Genomic DNA, 27,427 nt, shown 5'->3' on the forward strand with positions numbered 1-27,427 from the left:
TGAGGGGACTGTCTGCTCAGTAGGTAGTATAGTAGTTATTTTTGTAATTAAGTATTTATTTTTGTATTTGTACTTGGTATTTGTATTTCTGTACCTAGAAGGCTGTTAGGATACTTTCATTTAACATCATATGAAACATATTCTTTTGTCTGATTCTAGGTTGGGATTCAAGTGAACCAGCTAGTTCCAGCCAATCCAAACCCTCCCACATGTCCCAGTCGCTCAACAGTCCAGGCAGGCCACTTTCCTGGTGGGTCACACTCTGTCCGCGATCTCTTCCAAATTCAGAAAGCAAAGAAACCCACAGAAGAGGAGCACAAGGAAGGTTAGTGGTGTCAGTGTGGTTTCATCTGGGTGCTGCTTATAGCCTTGGGAAGGCCACAGTTTGAAAAGTTGTCTGGCATGGTTCTGTGACCTTTTAAAGACAAACTGACATTCTCAATTATGATGAACAGTAATAAACTTTGTGTATTAAAGTTCCCCTCCAGGTGATCTGAGGAGGCTATTTTATGTATTTTCTATACTTTCAGTATTTCTGGCTGCAATGGATCTGGAAATATCATCTGCCTCTAGACCTTGTACTTTCTTGCCAGCTTTTTCCACACATCTAACATCAAGTGTCAGCCCTGTTACTAGCAAAGTAGAGTCTTTGGGGAAATGGAATGGTCTACATTCTCCCATCAGTTTAAAGTCAAGACTTAACCTGAGTATAGAGGTCCCATCACCTTCCCAGGTATGTTTCTATAATTCTACATATGATATATATGCAAAAGTAGTTTTACAGTTGGGGAGAAAGGGCGACTTTTTAAGGGTGACTTCTACTACTGAATTCCAAATAAGAAATGACCAGTTTAAGTGAAAGATTTGTGCTTCTGCAGAGATTTGCAGCTCTTTTAAATTGTAAAACATGGATGAAAGCCAGTTCCTTGAACTACCACTTGTCACAGCCTGTGTACCTCTTTATGATAGTGGTTGGTCACACAGCTTTGCTGATCATTAGAGGCCTGTGACAAAGGTATTTTGTGCAGTACATGCATACAGTTCAATGTGGAGTGAATGACTCCTAACATGAACTACTTCTTCAGCTGGAGTGGGTGGTCGGTGTGGCCTGGGGCTGGAATTTTTACTCCTTGGAAGTGTAAGAGAACACTTTAAGCCAAATTAGAATTCTGTTTCTCTGCTGCACAAAGTAGCAGTAGGCTGAAGGCTATGTGCGTGCTGGCTTAGATTAGGGAAACAGGGCAGCTGTGGTATGAGCCCAGGTCCCACTTGCCACTGAGTTATCCAGAAGTAGTTGCGCCTGTCAGGTGCGATTGGCCTGCCAGCTTCCGACTTCTGTGCTTCCTAAGGGATATGTGCTGATGGGCGCTGGGAGGACCTGGCCAAAGGAGCAGGGAAGTCAGGTATGCAGCTAGAGAAGTTAGCTTCTAGAAATCTAGCTGGCTGCTCTTGGTCTAGAATTGTTTGGGGGCATATAGTTTCCTATCTGAAAGGCAAACTTCAGGCTTAGAAATTTGACATCCTTGTATTTTGGGACTATAAGACACTTTTAACCACGTTATTTGCTTCAAAACTTTTTTTGCTATTTTCCTCCTCTAAAACCTAGGTGCGTCTTATAGTGTGGACCCAACACCCCTAGGTTTTAGAGGAGGAACATAGGGGGTGAATTTTGAAGCAAAAAAAGTGTGTCTTATAGTCCGAAAAATACAGTACATGACATAGGCCTTGGCCCCTGCCCTTGGGTGGGGTATGAGATTTGAGCTTGACAGAGGCTTTCTGTGTGGGAGATTCAGGGAATATATGTGGACTTACCCAATGCAGTGGAACTGGCCAGTGTGCACACTTGTCATCTCTGGAATCCACACATTACTCCTTAGGCTTCAGTGGTAAAGGCTGGTGGGGTGGGGTGGGGTGGCTTTCCTGGCCTGGTTCTCTGTATTTGCACCTTGTGTTCATTATCCAGTATGTTAACATTGAAATGAAACTGAAACATTAATTCTCTGAATAAATCATCTCTGAGCGTGGCGTAACTGCACACCCTGTGTATGGTATTTTATAGCTGGATCAGTCTGTTTTAGAAGCACTTCCACCTGATCTCCGGGAACAAGTAGAGGAAGTTTGTGCTGTTCAGCAAGGAGAGCTGCACGGTGACAAAAAGAAAGAACCAGTAAATGGCTGTAATACAGGAATTTTGCCACAGCCAGTTGGGACAGTTTTGTTACAAATACCAGAACCTCAAGAATCTAACAGTGATGTGGGAATTAATGTAATAGCCCTTCCAGCATTTTCACAGGTAAGTTCAATTTAGGGGCCTTCTTATCGTAGTTTAAAGTCTCCCCCTAGTCACCTCTCCTACTGCAGCTCAGGGCATGTCTTATTTCCCATATTCCTTTGCACCCAAATGCTCATTAGTCTGTACCATATCCATTGAGGCAGGAGAGACTGGCTCATTTTCTCCGCATCTGTAGGACAGACTGACAAAGCAGCCTCTCATGAAGCAACTGAGGTCAGAGAGGAGGGAGGCTGTGGTATCTGAATGCTCACAGCTTGTTCCCCCCATTCACTGACCAGGGGCCACTTGGCTGTACTCGAGTGACGGGCTAAGGATGCATAATCACATTAGGTAGGGTCAGTAACACAATCTAATGTTTCAAAAAACATTACATATGAGCCTGCTTTCTTGTGTTCTGCTTCTCATTTTGTTTGTGCTTTTTGCTTTAGTGTTTTTTTTAAATTGCAGTTCATACTCAGAATTTAATTCCTTATTCTCATCCTAAAGACCCAAGGATTTGATGAGCCTTGATATTGAGGACCTATTAAAAATTCACACAGATCCGAAGAATATGATTTCAAAACAAAATATTTTGTGAAAAGTGTAAACCAGCTGCCATATAGAATCAGCTTAGGTTTGACTTTGAAACTTCTCTTTTCCACTAGGTGGACCCTGAGGTGTTTGCCGCCCTTCCTGCTGAGCTTCAAAAGGAGCTGAGAGCAGCGTATGATCAAAGACAGAGGCAGGGAGAAAGCGCTGCACACCAGCAGTCAGCCACCACAGCCTGTAAGCCTGGGAAGTAACGATTAACAAAACGAACACGAGACAAATGAAGGCGTTGTGTATTACTGTATTTAATGGCCAAAATCTAAGGTCTTAGTCATGTTAAGAGCTCTTCATATTGGGGGAATAGAACAAGTATACAATACGATAAGTATTACAGTCCTAGTTAGAGTTGTATCTGTAACTGCTTGACTGAAAAACACAGTTCTTGATTTTTTTTAAAGCCCTTAAAAATAAGCTTGAATACACTACTTCCAGAAATCTTTTTGGACACTTGTCAGGCCCCTTGTCATTCTTTGAAATTGAGATACTTCATGGGATGTAGTTTTAAAACACAAAATTGGAAGGTTTCTGACCATGGATCATAAATACCATGTTTACTGTAAAAACAGGGTAGGGCCTGGACTGACAAGTTATGTATTTGTACTTCACCTGCTGAGGTTTCATTTAATCATGTGAGCACCCCATTAGGTCTGCAGTGTTCCAAAGGAAACACAAGGAAGTGGCAGACATGGGAAATTGCAGGGCCTGCGCTCTTGGCCATTGTCCGGCAAGAGGCCTGCTGGGATGTGTGCGTGTGTGCAGGGGGTGGATTTGTGGGTGGGAGTGAGAACCCATCCTACTATCCAAATACATTGGTTGAGGATCTTGTGTTCATCATCTTTTAGTGCCAAAGAATCCATTACTTCAGCTAAAACCAGCAGCAATGAAAGAAAAGAAACGAAACAAGAAAAAGAATCCCATGAGTCCCCAAAAGAAGATTCAGAGCCCTCTGAAAAACAAACTACTTAATAGTCCTGCAAAAACCATGCCAGGAGCCTGTGGTAGTCCCCAGAAGTTAATCGATGGGTTTCTGAAACACGAAGATCCTGCTCCTGAAAAACCTCTGGTAATATTTTTTTATACTGTTTAAACTTGGACCTTTTATTGAATCTTAATGTAGTTGATGTTATGTAAATATAGCACCTGTTATCATTTGTTTTCTTAACAGGGAGAACTCTCTGCTTCTACTTCAGGTGTGCCAGGCCTTTCTGGCTGTGTCAGACCCCCGGCACCCAACCTAGCGGGAGCTGTCGAGTTTAGTGATGTGAAGACACTGCTCAAAGAGTGGATAACAACCATTTCAGGTTGGCTTGGGTGGGACAGATAGTCATCCAAAAACAAAATGTGTAATGAACAGTAAATCTAAGTCTAATAAGCTTAAACCAGCCAACCCTTAACCTTTGAGGCTGGCTGTGGAAAGATCCTTCATAGCCCATTTGTGTTGCAGAAACAAACAGGTGGGCTGGTTTTCATTTGAGGTTTTTCCTCCCTTTAGAGCCAATGGAAGAAGACATTTTGCAAGTTGTGAAATACTGCACTGACCTAATAGAGGAGAAAGATTTGGAAAAACTGGATCTCGTTATAAAATACATGAAAAGGTAATTAGTACTGTTAGCAAAAGGGGAAAATGGCATGTCACAAGGGCTAGCTGAGGGAGGTGAGGGTCTAAGTTTTATAGTGTCTGACAGTTGCCTTACCTGTACTCTGAAGAAGGGGTGCCCTTTATTTTGAATCCCAGAGAAAGGGATGCCACGTTAAAACGAGCAGGGGCAAAATCAGCTTCTTCTACTCGACCTTTAAAATCTAAAGAGAGAGACTGTATCTTGAAAAAGGAATTATTGGTTTTTCTTGATGTTTGTTTCTCCACCTTTAGGTTGATGCAGCAGTCTGTGGAATCAGTTTGGAATATGGCATTTGACTTTATTCTTGACAATGTTCAGGTAGTTTTACAACAGACTTATGGGAGCACATTAAAAGTGACATAAATGAGCAGGAGCCTAGTGTTCTCCACTGGCTGTGCCATAAGTGCTTGTGAGGTATTTGCAAAGTGCATGATAGTAATGCTCTGAGTTTTTATAATTTTAAATTTCTTTTTGAGCAAGTGTTTTGTACATTTCTTTTCAATAAGTGCCAAATTTGTCAGTATTGCATGTAAATAATTGTGTTAATTCTTTTATTGTAGTATAGATTCTATTTACAAAATGTTTGTTTATAAAGTTTTATGGATTTTTACAGTGAAGTGTTTACAGTTGTTTAATAAAGAACTGTATGTATATTTTGTATAGGTTCCTTTTTGTGAATCCTTTAGGAAATGAATCTTGAACTGTTTATTATACTACAGGCTGAAAAACTTCCAAGCCTGACTTAGAGACTTGGTGCGAGAAGTCCCAGAGTGGGTTGTTTCTAACAAGCAAATGTAATAAAGCTTCTTAACAATCTTTTCATATCCCCAAGCATGAACACAGGAGCATGTTAAGAAAATCTTTACTTCTTCCAAGTGGAGGAATTTACATATTTTGAATTAGAACACACACGATTGAAGATCAAATTTTTCCTGGGAAAATTACGTCCCCACAGGTGGTTTAGAGGTGTTTTTCTTTGCCTCTGTTGCCCTTGAGAAACTTCGGTAATGAATGGTACAGATTTCCAAATGTATATAAAGTATTTTTGTTGCGTGTTATGGCATACACTTTAAAAAATATAATTCTACACCAGTGAGTACTTGGAAACATTTTCTTCAAACACCCCACACTGACTTCATTCAACACTGCTATAAATAGGTACTAAGATCTTTTCGATCTTTTCAATTATAAGAATCTCACACTAAAAGATTTCTTACATTGGGGAAAACCATAAAACTAGCTATAATCAGATTACTAATATGAATTAGTAGTTCATTATGACATCTCTGCAACAATTTAGAAGCACTAAGCCCAGATAGTTATCAATGCCCTGTTGATTGTCTCATCAGAAAATGTTGCATGATAGATTTTCTAGGACAAAATAGGCCAAGAATGATGTATAAAATTCCTAATGTTAACATGTGCTGGTACACAAGGTAGGACAGTTAACAGCTCCTGTCCTTAAAAGAGCTGGTGACTCATGGGAGAGAAGCTACGCTAACACGGAGGCCTAACAGCTCTCTGGTGAATGTGTTTTCTTTATTGGTATCAGAATTGTGCTGATTACAGTGGACTCTCATGACTAGACAAGCAGTAAATAGCAGCCAGCTACACTTTTACACCATGGATTTCACACAAAGCAGATAAAGAAATACCAGAATGCCTAATTTTCTATTTTAAAAAATTCCTAAGGACACATGGCAGAATAATGCTGCAAAAAAAAAATGACTGGGAAGGAGATGCATAAATACAGTGTTTCTTACATCAAAAAAGTCTCAAGAATCACAAAATCTGTAGAAGCTTGGTTAATCAAATACTGCAGTACTGATTTAATCAGTATAAAATCGGAAGAGCTTTAGATCTGTAATAAAAATCCAAATTTGGGGAAGGGCAAACTTTAAAACAGCAGCCAGTAAAGAGAGGTTGGGAAGGAGAGGGCAAGTGGACAGGCACATTGGAACTGTGGGGACATGTATTCGACCACTGTCAAACCAGTGTAAGTTTCTTGGTTTCTCATGGAAAACATTTTATACATCTATTTTTTTCCTTCCATTCTTAAGTGCATCAGTGTCCATATTGTGTCCATTCCATTTTTAATCTTGTTTTTTCTTGCACTACTCCAATTCTTGCCCCATGTGGAAAAACTAGATGATTTCAAAGACTTTCTTCAGCTCCACAATAAGCTGCCAGTCGCTCTTCTGCATCTCGTCTCTGAACCAGTCTTTGAGAGCGTCGATGGACTGCCTGCTGATCTGCAGGGGCAAGGCACAAACAGGGCAGATGGAACAGAGTGTAACCAAGTGCCAGAAAAACAGGTGGCCCCAGCCTGTCACCAAATGTCGATCACAGAGAATGTAAGGCAGTGCTACTGGCCTTTGACTACAGCTGCTGGGCAAGTACAGCAGAAGGGGGACTTAGAGGTCCTGGCAGGCGCTGGCTGTGAGGAGCACCTGCCTTGCTATAGATCAAGCCTGATGAAGAACCCAGTCCTACCAGAGTTACTAACTGAAGATAATGAGCACAGCCGACACCTCCTTTACTCAAAGGAGCCACTCTGTGGACAGACTTACCTTACTGACGAGGATGTCTGTAGCTTCAAAATGTCTTCCATACATTTTGGGAGATTCACCAGGGATAGGTTCTATTTTGACACATACTTCTTGTCCCTTTTTTGCAACATCTACTTGTTTATGGTTTATTTCAATACTTGTCACTATTCCAATGTCAACAAACTGTAAAATAAGAACAAATCACAATGTAAGCAGAGGAGGAATCCTGCTAGCCACAGGTTCCCTAGAGCTGGAGAGCTGAGAAAAAAAGTGGTTTGAGCGCAGAAGAGCCAGTTTCAAAGCCTTAGCTATGGGACCCTCCACGACCACTTTGTCTCCACAGTGGAATTTCCTCACTGTATACTAGAAATGACACCACCACACGTCCTCTCTGCCTTTCATAAGGTGCTTTGGGAAAGTAAGTATGGTCAATCCAATGTAGTTTTCTATTTCTGTTCCACCCTTCACATGACAGGTGCCATAAAAAACAAACAGGCAGACCCGTTCTGAATCAAGAATGAGCTGGGAGTGGTTGATGTGGTGAGCAGGGGACCAAGAAATACAGGCAGTCAAGGCCTCGAAAGTCTTGGTAAAGATCTTTGCATTTAATTCTGAATGTGACACTTAGGAGCAGCCTATTTGCAGGTATAGTTTGGGGCTGGAGGAGCACATTTTGCTCTCTGTCTTGGGAAGAGATACAGGAGATAATTACTGCAAGTAAACGCCCTAGCTCAGTCCACAGAAATGGTATAGAAACCATGACTCTTAAGTGCCACTGTCCCCGGAAGGAATCAGGTCTGGGGCAGGAAAAGTACTAGGGGCACCTCACTGCACTGGAAAGGAAGAACATGGTCAAAGTGCACATGTGACCAAACTGGGTAGTTGGCTCTCATAAAGTATTGGTAATTACATCACATTTTAAAAAAAATCGAGCTGAGTATACAGATACTTAATTAAAAGGTCAGGGGGATGAAGGTTGATAAACAGGAGATTCATAGGAACTCAAAGAATCCCCTAGATCACTTAGTAACACAGGGGAAAGACTGGCCTCTAACAGATGCGGAGCTAACAGCACACCTTCCCCACAAATCAAAGCATCACTGATGAGATGGCCTGTGTGAAATGCATGAGGCACACAGGAGTCCTACTTAGCCATGAGGAAATAAATCCAAGCTGAGACATACCTGTGAAACAATGGTCTGGACTCTTCAAAAAAGGATGGAACTGTTCCTGGTTGAGACCAAAACACACCACAGCCAAAGGCAGTGTAACTGGAAGGGATTCTGGACCAGGTCAGCAGGTGGATTTATTAAGGACATTTTTGGGACAGTTTGTGAAATGTGAATGGGGACTGTAAATTGTGATTTTCATTAAATGAAGGACTGGTATCAGGTGCTAATAATCAAGACTAATTAAGGAATGCTGACATTTAGCAAGACCAAGGTATAAGTTACCTAAGGCAACAGAAAGCTCTGCTTGGTTAAAAAATTTTTTTTTTTGCTTTGAGAGATAGCACATTTGTTTTTAAAGTATAACTGGCACTTACATTTTTGCTAGGGACGCACATGGGGGTCCCTTGTTTCACCTGACCTGCTTCCACAGTCACGCCAATTACTATTGGGTCTCGAGAATTGAAAATATACTGTGGGAGGATTTTCATCTTGCAGGGAAATACTGCTATGTGCCTAAAAGGAAAAAAAACACAAGAATTTATAAGCTTACAAAAATCACTTCAACCCAAAAAACAAGCACAGGTGAACATGAGGCTTCTGCCATCAGGTGTTCATTTTTATAGCTTGTCTCAGCGGTCCTACTGCACTTGCCAACTGTGGTAGGTCCCACAGGCCATGCATTCTCTCACCCTCTTCCCTTCCCTATCCATTTGGGTGCATTCCAAGTCTCAAAGGCTGCATCACGGTAGCATTTGGTGCCCAGACCGAAGGACTTGAACCCTGGAGCTTAGGAACTTAGAACCTTGGTGGGACCTACTTTCAGGTGTGGCACATGCCACATGGTTGTCCATTCTGGGGACCACAGGCATCAAACCACATCCTTCTTTTCTCAACCATGTTCTCAAATGAGTTGATCCAAAAGTCCACTATTTCCCTGCTTATCCAATCATATGCTTAAAGTGTTTTTATAGCTTCTAAATTTAAGTCTTCTCATTTAAGGTTTCACAATATTAAAGTAAGCATGCCTCAATCTGAACTCTAATACTTAGCAGTCAGTTCCTCTTCAGAATAAACCCCAGACTGAGCCACCACCACTATGGTTACTTTGCATGGAGCCATCACTGTGTCAGGCCTGAACTATGGGAGCCCCTGGCATTCCTTCATCACCAACTCCAGAATCCTTCCCAAGGCTACTAGGTCCTACTGCTTGGCACTCTTCCCCAAGGGTCACTGTATGAGGACTGCCTCCCAGGGCTGTCCTGCCTTGACACTCCCATGTCTGGGTGGTGACTCACTTCCTTCCCTTCACATCTCAGTGATGAGTTGCCTCCCCAAATTACACCGCTAACTACAGCTCTCCTCTCCTCATCCAGGTCTGTCCTTGCTTTGTATCACTTAACCCCACTCCTCATGTGTTCATTATTTGTCTCTCCTGAGCTCCAAGGAGACATGGTCAGAATCATGGCTGAATCCTCTAGCACCTATGAGTGCCACTGACACTGGGCACTATGAAATTTACAGCAGGAATGAGCTGTACTCCCACAGAATGCCTTGCCTTGATTAATTTCCTAGATTTCCACACACTAATTTTTTTACCTCCAAACTCCCCCAAAGTAGCAACTACTCACCTATGACTGAGACCTAGGTCTGCCAAACTGAAAATGGGAAGCAAACACAAAACCAGAAAGGCTGCAGAAAGGATTTGTCCCCACATTGCTGGAAGGTCTCAGGTGGACCAGACTTGTCTGTAACATGCCACCTCAGGGAACTGCCTCTGACAGATAAGCACACGGCACATTTCTGCTATCTACACACCTGTCTGGTATTTTGTAATTCTCCAATTATCAACTTCATTGTCAAAGACCCAAAGTAAAATCACCAACTTACTTAAATTCTTCTTGTTTCTGTTTCTTGTAATCTTGTCTGTACTTTGTAAAGGCATCAAATAAATGATAAATAATTTCTGCACTAAAAATTCTAACTCCTAAACTATCAGCCATTTCTTGTGCATCCCGTTCAATTCTCACATCGAAGGCCAAAATGACTGCATACCTGAAAGACCATCAAAGACCATCAATGAAAAACAGTACGTCACGAAAGAGAGTTAAAATACTTAGTAGCTATATGAAAGCTTTCAGAGCAGGAGAGCAATTACTTACTGAGGATCATGTTCCAACATAACTGAAGCCTTCATGACATCCTTTTTATGGACTGGACCGATGTTAATTCCTGCATACTGTAAACAGGGAGTTTGTGAGACTAGCTACCTGACTCAGGTGACAGAAGTGGCCCCACAAACCATGACCACCACTGACTGTGTGTGGAGTTGGGTTTGGTTACTTACGGGCACTTCTGACGTTCTTAGGAATTCCAGTAGAGCTTCCAAAGAGCCCAGAGTAGACGCCTGGACATAGACTCCTTTTTCTTCTAACTTGATAGCATTTAGTGTCTGCTTTAACTCATGAATTAATTCATCCTTAAAAAGAGATTGTATTTGACATGGTTATAAATAAATACAACTCTCATCAGCAGCCTAGAGTTAAACTGTTTTTCTTTTTCATTAAGTATTCATATGAAATATAAAACCAAGGCTTACAAAAAGCAAAGTACAGCAGAACCTGAGCTACAGCAAAGGGCACTTGGGGGTCATAACTGATCTGTCCTATTTCACCTTTGTCTGTCTGAGGTTTACTAACATTGAAATACATTTAACCTCTCTGCTCCGATTGGCAAATAAGGTAGATGGGAGTGCAATGAAATAATCTTTTAAAAACTTAAAAGTGAGACACAAATGCATTCTGTTGCAGCAACCTGACAGTTCTGCTTGATGGTCTTAAGCTTGAAATACCCTAATCTCAGCAGCCCTTTCCTCTATCATTGCTTCTCTGAAGATGAAGAGATAAGTATCTCTGAATAAGTGAAGCAAACACGTTGATCCCAGTAAGATGCAGGTGTCCACGCCACATCTGGGACTGACCAAAGAGGGAAACCTGCCCTGTTTCCAGTGGCCTTAGGTGGCTGATTCCCTGTCCTGGGACATGGTTCTCCCTAAAGAATAACTGGTTGTCCCAGCACTAGAGGAGCCATGGGCTGAGAACAGTGGATCTTCTCTATGGCTCAAAATCCGCTTTTGTGAAACTGCTGGACTCATGAGCCATCTGCTCCTCCACACAGACACAGAGGCTTTAAAATGACTCTCAGTACCTAGTTCTGTCAACACATTCAGGTATCTAAAGTAAAACACAATTTCTAGATTTTTATTTAAATAGAATATGTATCTTAGAATTTTATTATAAATAATGCTTATGCCAATTTATATATTATAAACACTGGAGTAAATTTTAATTTTTTAAAAAACTAAAGTAATTTTAAAAGCATAAACTATTTGCTAAGAGGCAACCAGACAAGGCTTCACAAGACAAAGGTTCCCATTTTCTTCATCACTCCCAGCCTGTGACACACTACAGAATTCAAGTAGCTATAGAGGAAAAACAAATAACTTACTTTAAGCACCGGAATTTCATCTTCCTTATAAGCTACCAGGAGGGGTAAACCAGCCAATGTTTTCTCCAGGTCTTTTCCAAGAATCTTTACCCCCTGAGCTGCTTCTACTTCTTTATGCTTTTCGTATTGGTTCTAGAGAGAGCAAAACATTTCTTACCACATTTACTTGAAAAGTGGTAAGTACTAGATGATGTAAGAGAATATTTTCATGACCTTGGGGTAAAGATTCCTTAAACTAAACTCAAAAAGTAATAAACAGAATAAAAGTATGATAAAACCAGCATTAAAATTAAGTACTTCTGAATACTGAACTTAAAGCCAAAATGGAGGCAAACATAGATACACTTCACCTCCTTGCACAACCAAAAGGACTAACAACCAATCTGAAAACAAAAACCAACCACAACTGCTGGGAAATTGAATTGAATGGAAGCCTGACAAACAATGAGTTGAACATTCATCCAGACTAGGAGGAGGGGCAGAGGTGGGCAGCCAGGGGGAAAAGAACACGTGTAGAGCCAGCCGCTGGCGGACCCAATAGACCCAATAGACCCACATTGGTGTGAGGATAAAACTGGGAGGGACAAATGAGGGAGTGAGCAATCCCAGCCCGTGACAGACCATGCATCCCACGGTTCTAGCTCCAGGTAAATAGAGCCTCTTAACCTCTGGCTGTAAAGATCTGTGGAGGTTGCGGCAGTGGAAAAAACTGCCAGTCTCTCAGGAGAGCCCATTGGAGGGACCCACAGGGTCCTAGAATGTACACAAGCCCACCCACCCAGGAATCGACAGCAACTGGAAGGGCACCATTCACTTTCAGGAACAGGAGGAAGTGACTGAAAGTGGGGCAAGAGCCAAGCAAGCAGCGTTGTTCCCTCTCTGACCCCTCCTCATAACCTCTAGCTATAAAAACCTGTGGACATTGTAGTGGTGGAACAAACTGCTGGTCTCTCAGAAAGGTCCATTTGAGGAGTCCACGGGGTCCTAGAATGTACACAAGCCCACTCACTACAAGAATGGACACCAGGGAAACAACTGAAAGGGCACCAGTCGCTGGCAGAAAGCGGAGAAAGTGACTGTAATTGGGGTGAGATCCAGGCAAGTGGCATTATTCCTTCTCTGACCCCTCCCCCACGTACACAGCATGCCCTGCCCAGGTGAATACCTAAGGCCCTGCCCCTTGCAACTTAACAGCTGCACTGACAAATTGAGGAGATAAATATGGCCCTGTTCTTCTAAATAAAAGAACAGATCAAAACTCCAGAAAAAGAACTAAGAGGCAAGTAGACACAACCTATCAGATGCAAAGTTCAAAACACTAGTAATCAGGATGCTCACAGAAATGGCTGAGTACAGACACAAAATAGAGGCAAAAGTGAAGGCTATGAAAAGTGAAATACAGGAGACCAACTGTGAAGGGAAGGAAGATGGCACTCAAATCATCAATTTGAAACAAAAGGAAGACATTCAACTGGAACAGAAAGAAGAAACAATAATTCAAAAAAATGAGGAGAGGCTTGGGAACTTTAAATGTACCAATTCTAAATCATAGAGGTGCTAGAAGGAGAAGAGGAAGAGCAAGAAATTGAAAACTTATTTGAAAAAATAATGAAAGAAAACTCCCCTAATTTGTAGAAGGAAACATATACAGTTCAGGAAGCTCAGAGAGTCCCACACAAATTGGACCCAAAGACAGCCGCATCAAGACACAACATAATTAAAATGACAAAGGTCTTGCCCATAAAGAGAGAATCTTAAAAGCAGCAGAAGAAAAGCAGTTTTATCTCTACAAAGACAATCAGCTGATTTCTCTGAAGAGACCTTATAGGCAAGAGGGGACTAGAAGTATTCAAAGTCATGAAAAGCAAGGACCTACAACCTAGATTACTTTATCCAGTAAAGCTATCATTTAGAATGGAAGGGTAGATAAAGGTAAAAGTTAAAGGGGTTCATCATCACCAAGCCCTTATTATATGAAATGTTGAAGGAACTTATCTAAGAAAAAGATCAAAATATGAACAGTAAAATGACAACAAACTCATCACTATCAACAACTGAACCTCAAAAAAGCAAAAAAACAAAACTAAGCTAAATGAACAACTAGACTAGGAACAGAATCACAGAAATGAAGATCACTTGGAGGGTTATCAACAGGGAGGAGGAAGGGGGAGAATGGGGGACAAAGTACAGGGAATAAGAAGCATAAATGGTAGATACAAAATAGGGGGAGGTTAAGGACAGTACAGGAAATGGAGAAGCCAAAGAACTTACATGTACGACCCATGGACATGAACTAAGGAGTGGGGATGGCTCAAAGGAATGGGGATATGGGGTGGTGGGGGAAGGGAGGCAAAGAGGAAAAAATGGGACAACGGCAATAGTATAATCAATAAAATATACTTAAAAGTTCAAGTATTTGTTTCTCAAAGTACCACAGAAAAAGTAAAATCAAAAATTTACAGAATAGGAGAAAACAATGAAATACATACTGACCAATAACAGACTAGTATCCTGACTATGTAAATAACTCATAAATTTGTGCTAAAGATAGCCAATGCCGGGGCTCAATGAGCATTTCACAAAGAAAAAAATTTAAGTGGCTAATAAAATAATGGCCAACCATATTTCAGTCAGGCAAGTGCCAAATGAAACACTGAGCTACACACCCACCATAATGGAAAATCCTAAAAAATCTGACAGCATTACCAGAGCTGAAGAAAATGTGAAATACTAGAAATGCTAAGCTACTGCAGCAGTAAGTACACCATGTACTCTCTGTGAACAGTGTGGCCTTCCCTGGTGAAACTGGAGCTAAGCCTAAGCTCCAGCAGTTCATTCCTACATATGCCCTGGAGAAACTTGAGCAACTGCACCGGGAGATAAACAACATTTACAGTAATGTCAGTGTTGGCAATAAAAACCTAAAACTGGAGCTAGCCTACACTTTACATGAACAGAATAAACAACAATACACTCGTGCACTGGAACACTACACAACAGTGAAAAAGAACTATATATAGATGCAACAACATGAATAAATCTTAACATTATTTTTTGAATAAAAGAAGCAGGATACAAAGGAACAACAAGAATGACACTTCATATAAAGTCCATGAATGTACACAAGCCCATGTAGTTTTTAGGATTGCACTCTCAGGTATGAAAACTATGAAAAAAGAAAAAAACAGGGATATTAGTTACTATCACAGAATGGAAGCATGGTTAACTTTTGGGGAGTGAGGGAGCTAAGACCAGGAAGAGCTACACACAAGGCTTCTCGGGTGTCAGCAGTGTTCTCATCCTTCATCTGGTTGTTTGCTTACTAAAAATATTAAATTTTTCTTCAATGTTTTGTGTACTTCTTTGTATGAATGTTTTATTTGGCAATAAAAATGTTAACAAAAAATTATGTAGTAGTGTAAAATGACAACAACATGCTTTAAGTTTTACGAAAAGCTTAGTTGGTAAGTAAGTAGTTTCACACATTGCCAAGGTCATGGATGGTCCCTCCTATATGAAGACATCCAAAATAAAACAAGGAGTGAGGGGTGTGTTTGTAGTAAGTCAAGCAGCTCTCAAAGTGAGGAAGTGACCTCAGCAGAATTTCCAAACACTACAAGTCCCCACATGTTACCGCTTACCACCTTGCCTTACCTTCACTCGTAATTCCTTCATAGGTGGAGGTAATAGGAGGCCTCGGATCTGAGTTACAATAGGCCCTTCTACTCCGGGAACAATAATTGTATCTCCTTCCTTCAAACGCCCATTGATCAATATTACATCTATAGTGGTGCCCATTCCTGGGAGAGCCTTAACCTAAGAGACATTATTACAAAAGCTGTGAAATATATGCAACAATGCACCATGTGTTCATTAAATCTAAAAGCAGTAAACATCCCCACCCAAGAACACTGTTTTAAAAAAAAGGGCAATAAACTGAAAAGCTGACCATTACCTCCATCACCTGTGCTCTGAGCTCTTCACAGTGTGCAAGTCTCTTGCTCAACATGGTCTGAGTTAGCTCAACTAGAAGGCAGATGAGACTGCCCATTCCATCACCAGTATGTGCAGAGGTAGGTACCAAGGACACAAAAGTGCGGGGATCTTTATTCTCATAAAACAAAGCTGCATTCAAACCCTAAAGATATAAAGAGCACAATTGTTCCATAAGACCAAACTGTGGAAGGCAGTAGCAATGACTGACTACACGCTAGATAAGCAAATGGCTAGTCACTTTGAAACTTCTTAGAGACACTCAAGAAAAAATCATCTATATCCTGAAAGCATTAATTATGTTAACAGAAAAGTAGTGTTTTCTCAAGTTAACTCATTTTTTCCAAATTTGAACATTCAAACTATAAAGAGAGATCTTTGAAATATTACCTTTCTGATTTACAAGAGAAAATAATGAAAAACACAAATTGCCATTAATAGGGGAACAGAACCAACAACAGTAAAGGTGTAACTTTATTATAAAGACAATGTAATGAAAAAATCTTTTCAATGATACAGGCTCTTCATAAAGAAGGGACAGCTTTCTTACCTGCTGTGCAAATTCCACTATAATAGCCTTTGCTCGCTCCTCAAATTCATCTTTTGTATTCTTTTTCTGCTTCTTTAAAGTGGCAGCCACATCAGAGTCCGGACTTTTTTTCCAATCATACAGCCTATCAATCTGGAAAAGTTTTTTCATAAAAAAATCTCTAAAACATTCATAACATTTGGGAATTTAATTAAGAGTAAAATCTCCAGAAAATTCCTCATGTACCGGGTTGTCCAAAAAGTCCGTTTAAGTTTTTTCCATAAAAGATATTTTTCATTTTCACCAACAACTTCATTGATTTAGATATTTTGAGTATGTCAGCTATCTCCCTCACAGTATAATGTTGAATCTTCTCAATTAATGTTGTGAGTCCATCACTGTTAACTTCAACTGGTCTACCCAACCGTGCAGCACTGTCCAGCAAGACATTTTGCAAACCCCTCCTGCTCCACTTGACCAGTCACAGCATCTTCTCCATACACTGCACAAATCTTTTTTGTGTGTTTTTACCTTTCTTGAATAGTAAAACATAATATGCTGAAAATGTTTTCTTCTTCCATCTTCAATGTTAAAATGGCTACACAAAAACCACCAATTTTGGTAAGTTACTTTTTTAATGCATGATGATATGCCAGCTGTCACAATTCAATCTAACAATTGTTTTGAATGAAATAAAAGAGAACTAAGCCCTGGCTGGCGTAGCTCAGTGGATTGAGCTCCGGCCTGCGAACCACACAATCGCGGTTTGATTCCCAGTCCGGGCACATGTCTGGGTTGCAAGCCAGTTCCCAGCAGGAGGGGACTTATGAAAGGCAACCATACACTGATACTTCTCTCCTTCTCTTCCCCTCTAAAGATAAATAAATAAAATCTTTAAAAAAATTAAAGAGAACTAAGAGCTACTAGAGCCATGTTATGGAAAAAAAACCAAATGAACTTTTTGGCCAACCCATTTTTTTTTCCTTTGGTTGCTTTTAAGACTTTTTAAAGGGTTTCATCAATGAGATTATGTAATAGCTTTATGTTTACTCTACTTTGATATTTTTTAGATTTGGGGATTTCTAATCAAGTTTTTAAATATTCTTGGTCATTATCTGTTCATTTATTTTTTTGCTCTCTTTTCTCATTTTCTTTAATTGTTTGACAGAATTCTAGGATTTTTTTAGAACCTGAGTTACTTCTCTTAATATTGTCCCATAATTGACACTAAGTTTCTTTCTTTTCCCCTTTCATCCTTTTTTTCTCCATATGATTGTTTTGGCCAACCAAATATTTTGGCCAATACATTACATACAGGAGAACAAAGAATGACTAGAGAAAAAGCCAAAAAGCAAGATGATGATGGAAAAATATCTTTTAAACCTAGAATTCTACATTAAGTAAAAATATTCAGAAAATATTTTGATCTAAATGATAATAACAACAAAACCTGTCTATGCAGTACTCTTAAGAGTACACTAAGCATGCCTTTAAAACACAAGTGGCAAACACAAGGCCCATAGGCCGAATCCCCGTCCTCCACCTTGTTTCTACCTGGTGGCAGCACTGGGCTTTCACTTAACCATTACGGAGTAGTTACATGTACACAGTCCTAAAATTACTTTTGGCCCTTGAAGGCAACTGTGAGGCTGCTGTGGCCACCAGTGAAAATGAGTTTGATAACCCCTGCTTTAAATGCTTATATATTAGGGGAAAAATATGAAACCAATGATCTAAAGCTTCCACCTTAAGAAATTGGAAAAAGAAGAAAGTAGAAAAGAAGGATATAACATAGTTAACATTGGACATCAATAACCAACAATAATAAATAATAAAGAATATCAATAAAATAAAAACTGGTTCTCTGAAATACTAATTTCTCTACTTACAACAGAAAAATGAAAAACCAAAATAACCTACATCCACTTAAGAAATCCCAAGCTGATGTGGACTCTACGATGAATTCTACAAACCACTTAAAGAAGAAGTAATATTTCTACATAACTCCTTTATAAAACAGAGGAGGAGATAAATACTTAATTCTTATTATGAGGCCATCATTGCTCAGATATCAAAACCAGTCATAAGGTATATAAGAAAACTACATACCCAAATGCCTCATAAACATAATCTGCAATAAAAATTAGCAAATCAAACCTAGCAATACATGAAAAACTACAGCACGATCAAGTATACTAATCATGACCAAGGTTTATTTCAGTAGTGCAAGGTTGCTAGCTTAACATTTAAAATATCAATAGTAGGCAGCAATCTGTGCTGGTAAAGCTGACATCCACATGCGAAAATACACAGACTTTACACCCTTCACAAAAATTTACTCAGAATGGATCACAGACCCAAATGTAAAATACAGAACACAGAACTGATAAGCTCCACTTTCATTAAAATTAAAAACTTCTGCTCTGTGAAAGAGTGAGTCAAGACAAGCCACATACTGGGAGAAAATATTTGAAAAATACATATGTGATAAAGAACTAGTATCCAAAATATATGAAGAACTCTTAGAACTCAACAAGAAAACAATCCAAATTAAAAAATGACAAAGAGCTTAACAGACACCTCACCAAAGATATACAGATGGCACATAAGCACATTAAAAGATATTTCACATCTTATGTTACCAGGGAAACCTAAATTAAAACAATGAGATCACACTCCACACTTATCAGAATAGCCAAAATCCAAAACACAAAGGCAAATGCTGGTGAGGATGTGGAACAACATGAAATTTCTTTCACAGACAGTGGGAACACAAAATGGTACAGCCACTTTTAAAGACAATTTGGCAGTTTCTTAATAAAACTTAATACTCTTACCATAGGATCCTGCCATCACATTCCTTAGCAGAAGAATTAAAAACTTATCCACACAAAAATCTACACACAATGTTTACAACAGCTTTACCAAAACCTGGAAACAACCCTCAGTGCGTGAATGGTTAAACTGTGGTGCACCCAGACAATGGGGTGTTATTCAGCACTAAAATGAAATGCGCTATCAAGCCATGAAAAGACAGAGATGAAACTTTAATGCATATTACTAAGTGAAAGAAGCCAACCAGAAAAAGCTACACACTGTAAGATTCTAACTATAAGACATTCTGGAAAAGGCAAAACTACGGAAACAGCAAAATGATCTGTGGTTGCCAGAGAATGGGAGGAGGGAGAACGAACAGGTAGAGCACAAAGGGGTTTTAGGGAAGTGAAACTACTCTGTGTGATACTATAATGATGGATAAATGTCATATGCATTTGTCCAAACACACAGAAGGTACAAGAGTGAACCCAAATGTAACCTATGGACTTTGGGGATTACAGTGTGCCAATGCAGGTTCATCAACTACACCAAGCAGACCATTCTGGTGAGGGGTATTGATAATGGAGAAGCCATGCATGCGTGGAGGCAGAACTATATGGGAAATCTTTATACCTTGCTCTCAATTCTGCTGTTAATCTTACACTGCTCTGAAAATCCCAGTCTTAATAAAAAGGAAAGCGAAAAAACTCAACAGTGGCTCATGTTGTTACAGAATAAAGGAGAAACGCCACATGAACACCTCAAGATACAAAATAAGCATCTGACAAAAATCAACAACCATTCATGACTTAAAAGGAAAAAAAACACATACACAACCTACCCTCTGTTTGGGTGTCTCAGTTGGTTGGAACACCACTGCATACATCAAAAGCCTATGGGTTCAATCCCTGGTCAGAGCACATACTGGAGGCAACTGATCAATGTTTCTCTCTCATGTTGGTGTTTCTCTCTCTCCCTCTCTACCCTCCACCCCTTCCCCTCTCTCTCAAATCAGTAAACACATCATCAGGTGAGGATTAAAAATAATAATGAACACTCCAAAGCAACCTAGGAATAGAAGGAAAAATCCTCAACTTAATAATAAAGTGCATTTATAAAAAATCCTACAGCTGACACTGAAAACCGAGCATTTTTCCCCTAAGAGCAGAAAGAAAGGATGTCCATTATCACTTCTATTGAACACTGTTCTAGAAGGTGTAGTTAGTGCAGTAATGAAAAAAAATTTACAAAGCATACAGATCAGGAAAAAGTATAACAGCCCTTATTTGCATATAACATAATCATGTACACAGAAAATCCCACATGATTTACAAAAGAAGCTAATAGATCTGATCGGTGAATTTAACAAGGTCACAGATAAAAAGTCAATATATAAAAATCAACTGTATTTCTATGTAAAAGTGATAATCAGAAATCCAAATTTTTAAAATGCTATTTACAACAGCACCAAAACCATGAAATACTATGAATAAATTTAGAAAAGAATCTCCAACACATGAACAATGGAACTATAAAATATTGCCAAAAAATAAAGAAGATCTAAGTAAGTGAAAAGATATCATAGTCATTGATCAGAAGAGTCAATCTTGTTAAAATGTCAATTCTCCCAGAATTTACCTACAGATAAATAAAATCCCAATCAAAATCCCAGAAAGCTCTTTGTAGAAACTAAGAAGCTGATTGTAGACTTTGGAAATTCAAAGACCCTAAGGTAACCAAAATAGTTTGAGAAACAAAAAGTTAAAGAACTTACCACCACCTGCTGTCCAGATATTACCCCGAAACTGCAATAATCAAGGCAGGACAACAGTGGCATAAGCGTGGACACATAGGTCAATAAACATACACACAGCTGATTTTCAATAAAGATTCAAAAGCACTTAAATGAAGAAGTATAATTTTTCCAACGAAGGGGTTTGAAGTGGATAATCATATAGAAAAAAGTAAACTTTGAACCTTACCTTATACAATGCACCAGAATTAACTAAAAACATCACATATCTAACATTACGTATCTAGAAACACTAGAGAAAAATTTCAAAAACCTGGGGTGGAAAAGACTTTGTATAGAACACAAGAAACACTAACTATAAGAAAATTTCTCATAAGCCAGAATTTGTCTAAATTAGAAATCTCAATTCTTCAAAACACATCACAAGTGAAAAGCCGAATCCTTAACTACAAAAGTTTATCTATAATATACGGAAGACTTATAGAGACAAAATTCAACACCAAAACAACAGTCTGATAAAAAACAAGCAAAGGATTTTAAACAGATACTTCTGACAAAGATATGTCAAGTACATAAAAAGATGTTTGATGCCATTAAGTCAACATGGAAATGCAATTAAACCAAAATAATTTAACACTATACACTTACTAGAATGGCTACAACTTAGGAAGAATGTGCAAAAATTGGAACTCTTATACAATGCAGGTTAAAATGTAAAATGGCTGGTACAATCCCTTTGGGAAAATGTGTCATTTTCTCCCAATGATGAATATACACATTCCATATGTCCCCGCAATTCTATTCCTAAGTATTTACTCAAAGTAAATAAAAACAAATGTCTACACAAAGACTTGTGTACGCAGCTGCTTCATTAATAATTAACCTAAAGTTAGAATCAACCCAAATATCCTTCAACAGGTAAATAAAATGTGGTATTATTCGGATAATGAAATATGCTCAGCAATAGAAAGGAACAACCTATGATATATACAACACATGGATAATTCTGTAACAACACGAGTAGTGAAAAATGCCAGACTGATTATACACACTGTATAATTCCTTTAACATGAAATTATAAAACAGGCAAATCTGGTCTACAGTGACAGAAGATCAGTTTCTGTTTGGGGTTGGAAAAGGTGGCAGACTATAAAAGAACACGAGAACATTCTGGGAAGAGATGTTCTACATTCTGAATGGTGGTGCTTATGTGCATGTACACATTTGTCAAACTACATTAAACTTAGCATGAGTATATTCTTATATGAAAATTATTGAGATAGTTTTTTAATCACAAAAAATTAAGAAGCATGTTTTCACAATTTAGTTTTTCAGAAGGAGAGCTTACCTTATTGAGTGCAACGACAAAGGGACACTTTTTGGATTTCAGAAGGTTGATAGATTCAATTGTCTGAGGCTCCAAACCATGCATAATATCAACAACTAAAATGGCAATATCACAAAGAGAGCTTCCTCTGTTTCTCAGGTTACTGTTGAAATGAAGGAAAAGATACATGAGTAGAAATCTTGAAAGTAACTTTAAGTTAAAGAAATTTAAAATTTTAATTTCTTTGTAAAACCTAAAGAAAATGAAGTACATACATTAAATTCAAGCATAATTCATTAGCCATTCACTTGCCAAATACTTATCTGACAGTGAACTGACATCAGCTGGAATGAGTTAGTTCTAGAAGTAACTCCTACATTTCTTCCAACTTCAACAATCAACTTTTCTGAGCTGAGGAACGTGGCCAAGAGGCAACTGGATAAAATCCCATCTGTAATGGGTTTCACAGGAGACAGACCAGGTATACATACTAAGATCTGTTCTTCCAAGTAGAAAAGACTTATCTCTATTAAAAACAAGTATCCAAATACAATACTACTAAATCATTAAAGCACAGAGAAGGACTGCATTCATCACAGATAACCACAAATCTTAAAATACTACCCAAATATTAAGGACTAATCAGACCTTAATGACTGGACTTTTAGACTCACTGGTTTCCAGCAGTTTGCTTGATGACAATAGACTCAATTTGCTCTTACCTGAAAGACTCATGCCCAGGAGTATCAATAATCAGCATTCCTGGAATCCGTACGTTCTCTCTGTCAAACTAGAAAAGGTGGAATGCTTAAGAGAGCCAAAACAATAAAAGCTTCTTTATAAAACAATTATTCTGCCATGAAAACTCTAAACTACTACCCTTTCCTTTTCTAAATGAACTATTCTGAAAATAGTCAACCAGCAAAGCACAACAGTTCATATTTTTGTTAATATCAAAAGGAATTTTGCAGAAAAAACTGAAATAAGAAAATAATTCCCTTTGTTAAAGTCATACAACTATGGCGTAGTCTAAATTTGAGCCGAGTATTAGTAATAAATAACAGAGTGGTCAGATGAGAGTGACTATAAAAAGCTGACACATAAGAAGAGGTTCTCGAAATATGGAAAATGTCTCTGGTCCAATTTTTTTTAAGATTTTATTTATTTATCCTTAGAGGGGAAGGGAAGGAGAGAGGGAGAGAAAGATCAATGTATGGTTGCCTCTGATGTGTCCCCTGCCGGGAACTGGCCCGCAACCCAGGCATGTGCCCTGACTGGGAATCAAACCGTGATCGTGTGGTTCGCAGGCCCGTGCTCAATCCACTAAGCTACACCAGCCAGAGCTGGTCCAATTTTTTAAACAATTCTAAACTCTGAAAAATACCCCATGTATGTTTTAAAGAAAATTTACCAAATTAATCCAAATAGTAAAGAATAAATTCATATTCATATTCATATTCACGGCTTTATTCAAATCACATTATAAACATCTAATTTTCTGGAAAAAAGTACATAAATGAATGAAAACATTACAACAGGCCTGATAGGGACATTGTCCTTGAAGACAATGCTAAAGAGTAGCACTAACCAACAGATTTCTCTCTCTCTCTCACACACATGCACACACAAACCGTTTTTTTACTTTATTACTTATCTGTATTTTTTTACAATCTTCAAATGATTTTTTTCAAAATCCTACCTCCCACTCTAGTTAGAAATTACTCAAATTTGCATCCTGGTGATCCTAAATCAATATTCACTGAGTACCATAATTATTTCCACTTCAGTGTCTGGAATACAGACCCTTATAATAGTCATATAAAGAATACCCAAAGAACTTTAACTTCAATACAGACTTAATAAAAATCAAGCTCTTTAGCCTAGCTGGTGTGGCTCAGTGGACTGAGTGCCAGCCTGCAAACCAAAGGGTCTTGGGTTTGCAGGCTAGCACCAAAGGGTTACCGGTTCGATTCCCAGTCAGGGCACATGCCTGGGTTACAGGCCAGGTCCCCAGTAGGGGGTACATGAGAGGCAACCGCACATTGATGTTTCCTTCTCTTTATCCCTCTGTTCCCCTCTCTCTAAAAATAAAAATAAAAACTACATAAAAATTCATGCTCTTTAACTATGTTCTAAAATAATACCAGATTTCAAGTTCTGGTAACTGGTGGAGTAAGCTATTAATTGTATTTTGATGACTGGTGGAATAAACTCCCCAATGACATAAAAATAACAAATAAAATACAACCAGAATAAATTTTAAATTAGAAATTTGAAAAACTGCAATTCAAGAAAACTGTCCTAAAATAAAGATTTTAAACTACATCCTTAAATGGAAGACCACTAAACTGGAAAAATGACCCAGAAAAACCAACATTGACACAAAAAAAGGCTGTATTACTTTTAAGAAGATGAAAGCCTGCTTGTGATCAAACCTGAAAGGCAATACTCTATATGAGAAGAAACTGGAGTAATTTAAGATACTTAAGAAAAAAATGTGAATCAAGCATTTTATATGTAGTCAACTGACTTTCCAGGATGATGGCCACAAGTAACTCTTCAATATTCAAAAACTTAAGGAATATTATTGCCATTACTTCTTCCCTAGGAGTAGACCAGTAAACAAGCTTCATAAAACACAAGTACACAAAACAAAAACTGGAGGGACGGGCTCACAGATCTTTTCCACACACAGAACCAAGACTAACAGGAACAAAGGGAGACACTAGCACATAATAATACACACGATGTGTGACCTGCTGTGACAGTAGAACTGGGTTTTTTTGCAAGGCCCAGTTCCAGGTCCGGACCACATTCTACATAAGAGAAGCCTAGAACATCCTGTTACACCTACCTAACAGCCTGGATGCAACAAAAGACCAGAAGACTACCAGAATTCCTGTGTCAAAAAAGACTGAGGAGCCGACCACCAGGCTAAGATAAGGCTATCTCAGTACAATATAACTAAAATAGATTAAAACCCAGTAAATACATTTCGATTCAAGAGTTTATGATACTACAAAACCAAGCCAAATTGGCTGCTATCTTAAAATCTAGTAAATAAAGATAAAGGATCAGATGTTTATTCTGCCTTTCCCATACACAGTAATAAAACTACTGAGTAACAAAACAGATAAGATGGTTTCTCTACAAAAGTAATCCAATAAAGATGGATAAGGGGATTGGAATATCAACATTTTGCAACGACTAACACAATAAAAGATAGAAAACTTTATAAGCTGTTCCTGGGTGGAAGAAGGCCTTGATTAGAGAGGGGCAGACTGCTTCTGAGGGAGCTGGCAGAGTTCCATCCCTTCCTGCGGCTGACACAAAGGGTGTCCCCATTGATCATAATGATTCGTAAAGCTTTATATTAATCTTACGTGATTTTCTTTGTGTTGCAGTTAGGATAAATGGAATATCTCTAGAACACAGAAAATTAGATAAAAATACATATAATTAGCCTGATAGAAAGAAAAAGGAGTGAGGGAAGGAACTCAATTTTAAAACATGGAGATCTACAGAAAAATGCTAAAACATGGAGGAGAAGAATATACTCTAACTTCAGAAGACCGATGGCCTCTTGGCGCAAGAGGGAAGAACATGCACTTCGAAGGGTCCTGCAACATCTAATGCTTCACTGCTTAAAGAGAGATCTAAGCAAAACACGGCAAAATGGCATATATGTTAATTATGAATGCTGAACATATATGTCTGTTATACTACTCTGTTCTTTTTTCTATGTTTAAAATAATTTATATCTTTTTAAAGGTATTAAAACCCATGAAATACAGTATACTTACATTTTTAATCATCTTAGTCTGTTCATTAATAGCTTCAAGGGGAACATTGGTGGCGCCAATTTGCTGTGTGATACCACCTGCTTCACCATCTTGTACATGCGTGTGACGGAGCTGGGATAAGACAGCAGATTGAGATTTGTATTTCAAAATGCAAAAAAGAAGCAAAAGTAGTAAGAAAGTAGTAACTTATTTATTGTAAGGAGAATTGCATGTATGTGCTACAGTTTGTATTAGCCTTTTATAAGGTATCGTTTATTTAAAAAGTTACATCAATGCATAGCAGTATTTTCTTACCTTATCTAGAATTTTTGTCTTCCCTGTGTCCACATGTCCAAGTACACATATAACAGGAGCTCTTAGCTTTTCTGAATTTACATTTTTACTATGTTCAAGTCGCCGTTTCTAGGAAGGAAAAAAATCTCAAATATTATTTCAAACCCTATCATTATTTTTTTTTAATTATTTTGCCTTGGCAAGAGAATGCTCTATCATCAAGGTCTTTGTTGATTTAAATAGACTTTTTCATTGTGCAATGTGAGCTTTACGATCTAATTCCCTTCACAGTACCTTTGAACAAGGAGAAACCTGGTTAGAGTAGCTTTCAAAGTAGCACTGTTAATGTTAATAAGAATAATGTGAAGCACTGGCTCAAACTTCAGAACACTTTTCATGGCTAATTTAATGGAACAGAATGAATAGAAAAGAAATTGATCTTTCTCTCACATTTACCATACAGTACAACCTCTAACTTATGTGGGGGTTATATAAAAAGAGATACACTCTTTCGTTCAAAATATTTCATTAGAACTTCAGAGTTATAAAACATTTTAAAGCAATTTATTTCAAAACTTTGTCTAGTACACAAATACTTATGAAAGTATACTTTCAATTAGGAGAAAGTTTACTTAAGCCTCAGCCTAAGACATCCAATGGCATTTCCTACCTTCCTAACGTACCGCCAAGCATGAGAAAGTTTGTCCTTGAACCACAATGCGTTCTCTGTAGCATTTACCTAAGCACTTTAACTTTCTGAGAACCAAACAAAAACACACGCCAGCAGTTCTTTCAAATGACAACCTTTCACGCACAACCAGGCTGGCATTCAAATGAGATAAGACTTTCATCCAAACTCTGAAGTAATATCAATTACAACACTATTTTACAACTAAAAGCCATTTTTGTAGAAACTATTTTTATTTCTACCACCTAACACTGGATGTTTTTGTAGAGCGTGGAATAAAAAAAGCTTTAAAATGTTAAAGTGAGATGCAAGTATTTACTAGCAAAGAGCAGCATACAAGACCTTCACAGTATGCATGACTGGAATGCGAACATTGTAACCTTAGGATAGCATACGGCTGAAAACTGCCTTCCCTCCCATACTTGATAAAGTGTTAAAATTTTCTGAAAGGCAATATAGTATATATTTTAACTCAAATTCTGTCTCTAAGCAATGACAGGCCAAGGAAAGGAGATAAAA

At 38.5% G+C, this 27,427-nt stretch overlaps 2 protein-coding genes across 7 annotated transcripts in view; one reads left to right on the forward strand and one right to left on the reverse strand.

The window, feature by feature from the left end:
• Positions 1 to 5,158, forward strand: part of REV1 (REV1 DNA directed polymerase) — a 113,001-nt gene extending 107,843 nt beyond the window's left edge. For all 5 annotated transcript variants that reach the window (XM_037056783.1, XM_037056781.1, XM_037056782.1 and 2 more), the window contains 8 exons: positions 160 to 325; positions 531 to 733; positions 2,060 to 2,293; positions 2,938 to 3,058; positions 3,724 to 3,944; positions 4,047 to 4,182; positions 4,374 to 4,476; positions 4,752 to 5,158. In XM_037056783.1, the coding sequence (XP_036912678.1) occupies positions 160 to 325; positions 531 to 733; positions 2,060 to 2,293; positions 2,938 to 3,058; positions 3,724 to 3,944; positions 4,047 to 4,182; positions 4,374 to 4,476; positions 4,752 to 4,863 (1,296 nt within the window). In that variant the 3' untranslated portion in view covers positions 4,864 to 5,158. The remainder of the gene's footprint in view (positions 1 to 159; positions 326 to 530; positions 734 to 2,059; positions 2,294 to 2,937; positions 3,059 to 3,723; positions 3,945 to 4,046; positions 4,183 to 4,373; positions 4,477 to 4,751) is intronic.
• A 327-nt stretch (positions 5,159 to 5,485) lies between these two features.
• Positions 5,486 to 27,427, reverse strand: part of EIF5B (eukaryotic translation initiation factor 5B) — a 64,604-nt gene continuing 42,662 nt past the window's right edge. For both annotated transcript variants that reach the window (XM_037056789.1, XM_037056786.1), the window contains exons 11-24: positions 26,242 to 26,349; positions 25,948 to 26,058; positions 22,867 to 22,934; positions 22,166 to 22,307; positions 16,269 to 16,400; positions 15,681 to 15,863; positions 15,380 to 15,541; positions 11,726 to 11,857; positions 10,566 to 10,697; positions 10,381 to 10,457; positions 10,109 to 10,273; positions 8,596 to 8,734; positions 7,071 to 7,232; positions 5,486 to 6,752 (exon numbers count right to left, since the gene is read on the reverse strand). In XM_037056789.1, the coding sequence (XP_036912684.1) occupies positions 6,645 to 6,752; positions 7,071 to 7,232; positions 8,596 to 8,734; positions 10,109 to 10,273; positions 10,381 to 10,457; positions 10,566 to 10,697; positions 11,726 to 11,857; positions 15,380 to 15,541; positions 15,681 to 15,863; positions 16,269 to 16,400; positions 22,166 to 22,307; positions 22,867 to 22,934; positions 25,948 to 26,058; positions 26,242 to 26,349 (1,821 nt within the window). In that variant the 3' untranslated portion in view covers positions 5,486 to 6,644. The remainder of the gene's footprint in view (positions 6,753 to 7,070; positions 7,233 to 8,595; positions 8,735 to 10,108; positions 10,274 to 10,380; positions 10,458 to 10,565; positions 10,698 to 11,725; positions 11,858 to 15,379; positions 15,542 to 15,680; positions 15,864 to 16,268; positions 16,401 to 22,165; positions 22,308 to 22,866; positions 22,935 to 25,947; positions 26,059 to 26,241; positions 26,350 to 27,427) is intronic.

Source organism: Sturnira hondurensis, unplaced genomic scaffold (assembly GCF_014824575.4).
Source record: "Sturnira hondurensis isolate 20B ecotype Veracruz unplaced genomic scaffold, ASM1482457v3 Scaffold0009178, whole genome shotgun sequence".
NCBI lineage: Eukaryota > Metazoa > Chordata > Mammalia > Chiroptera > Phyllostomidae > Sturnira > Sturnira hondurensis.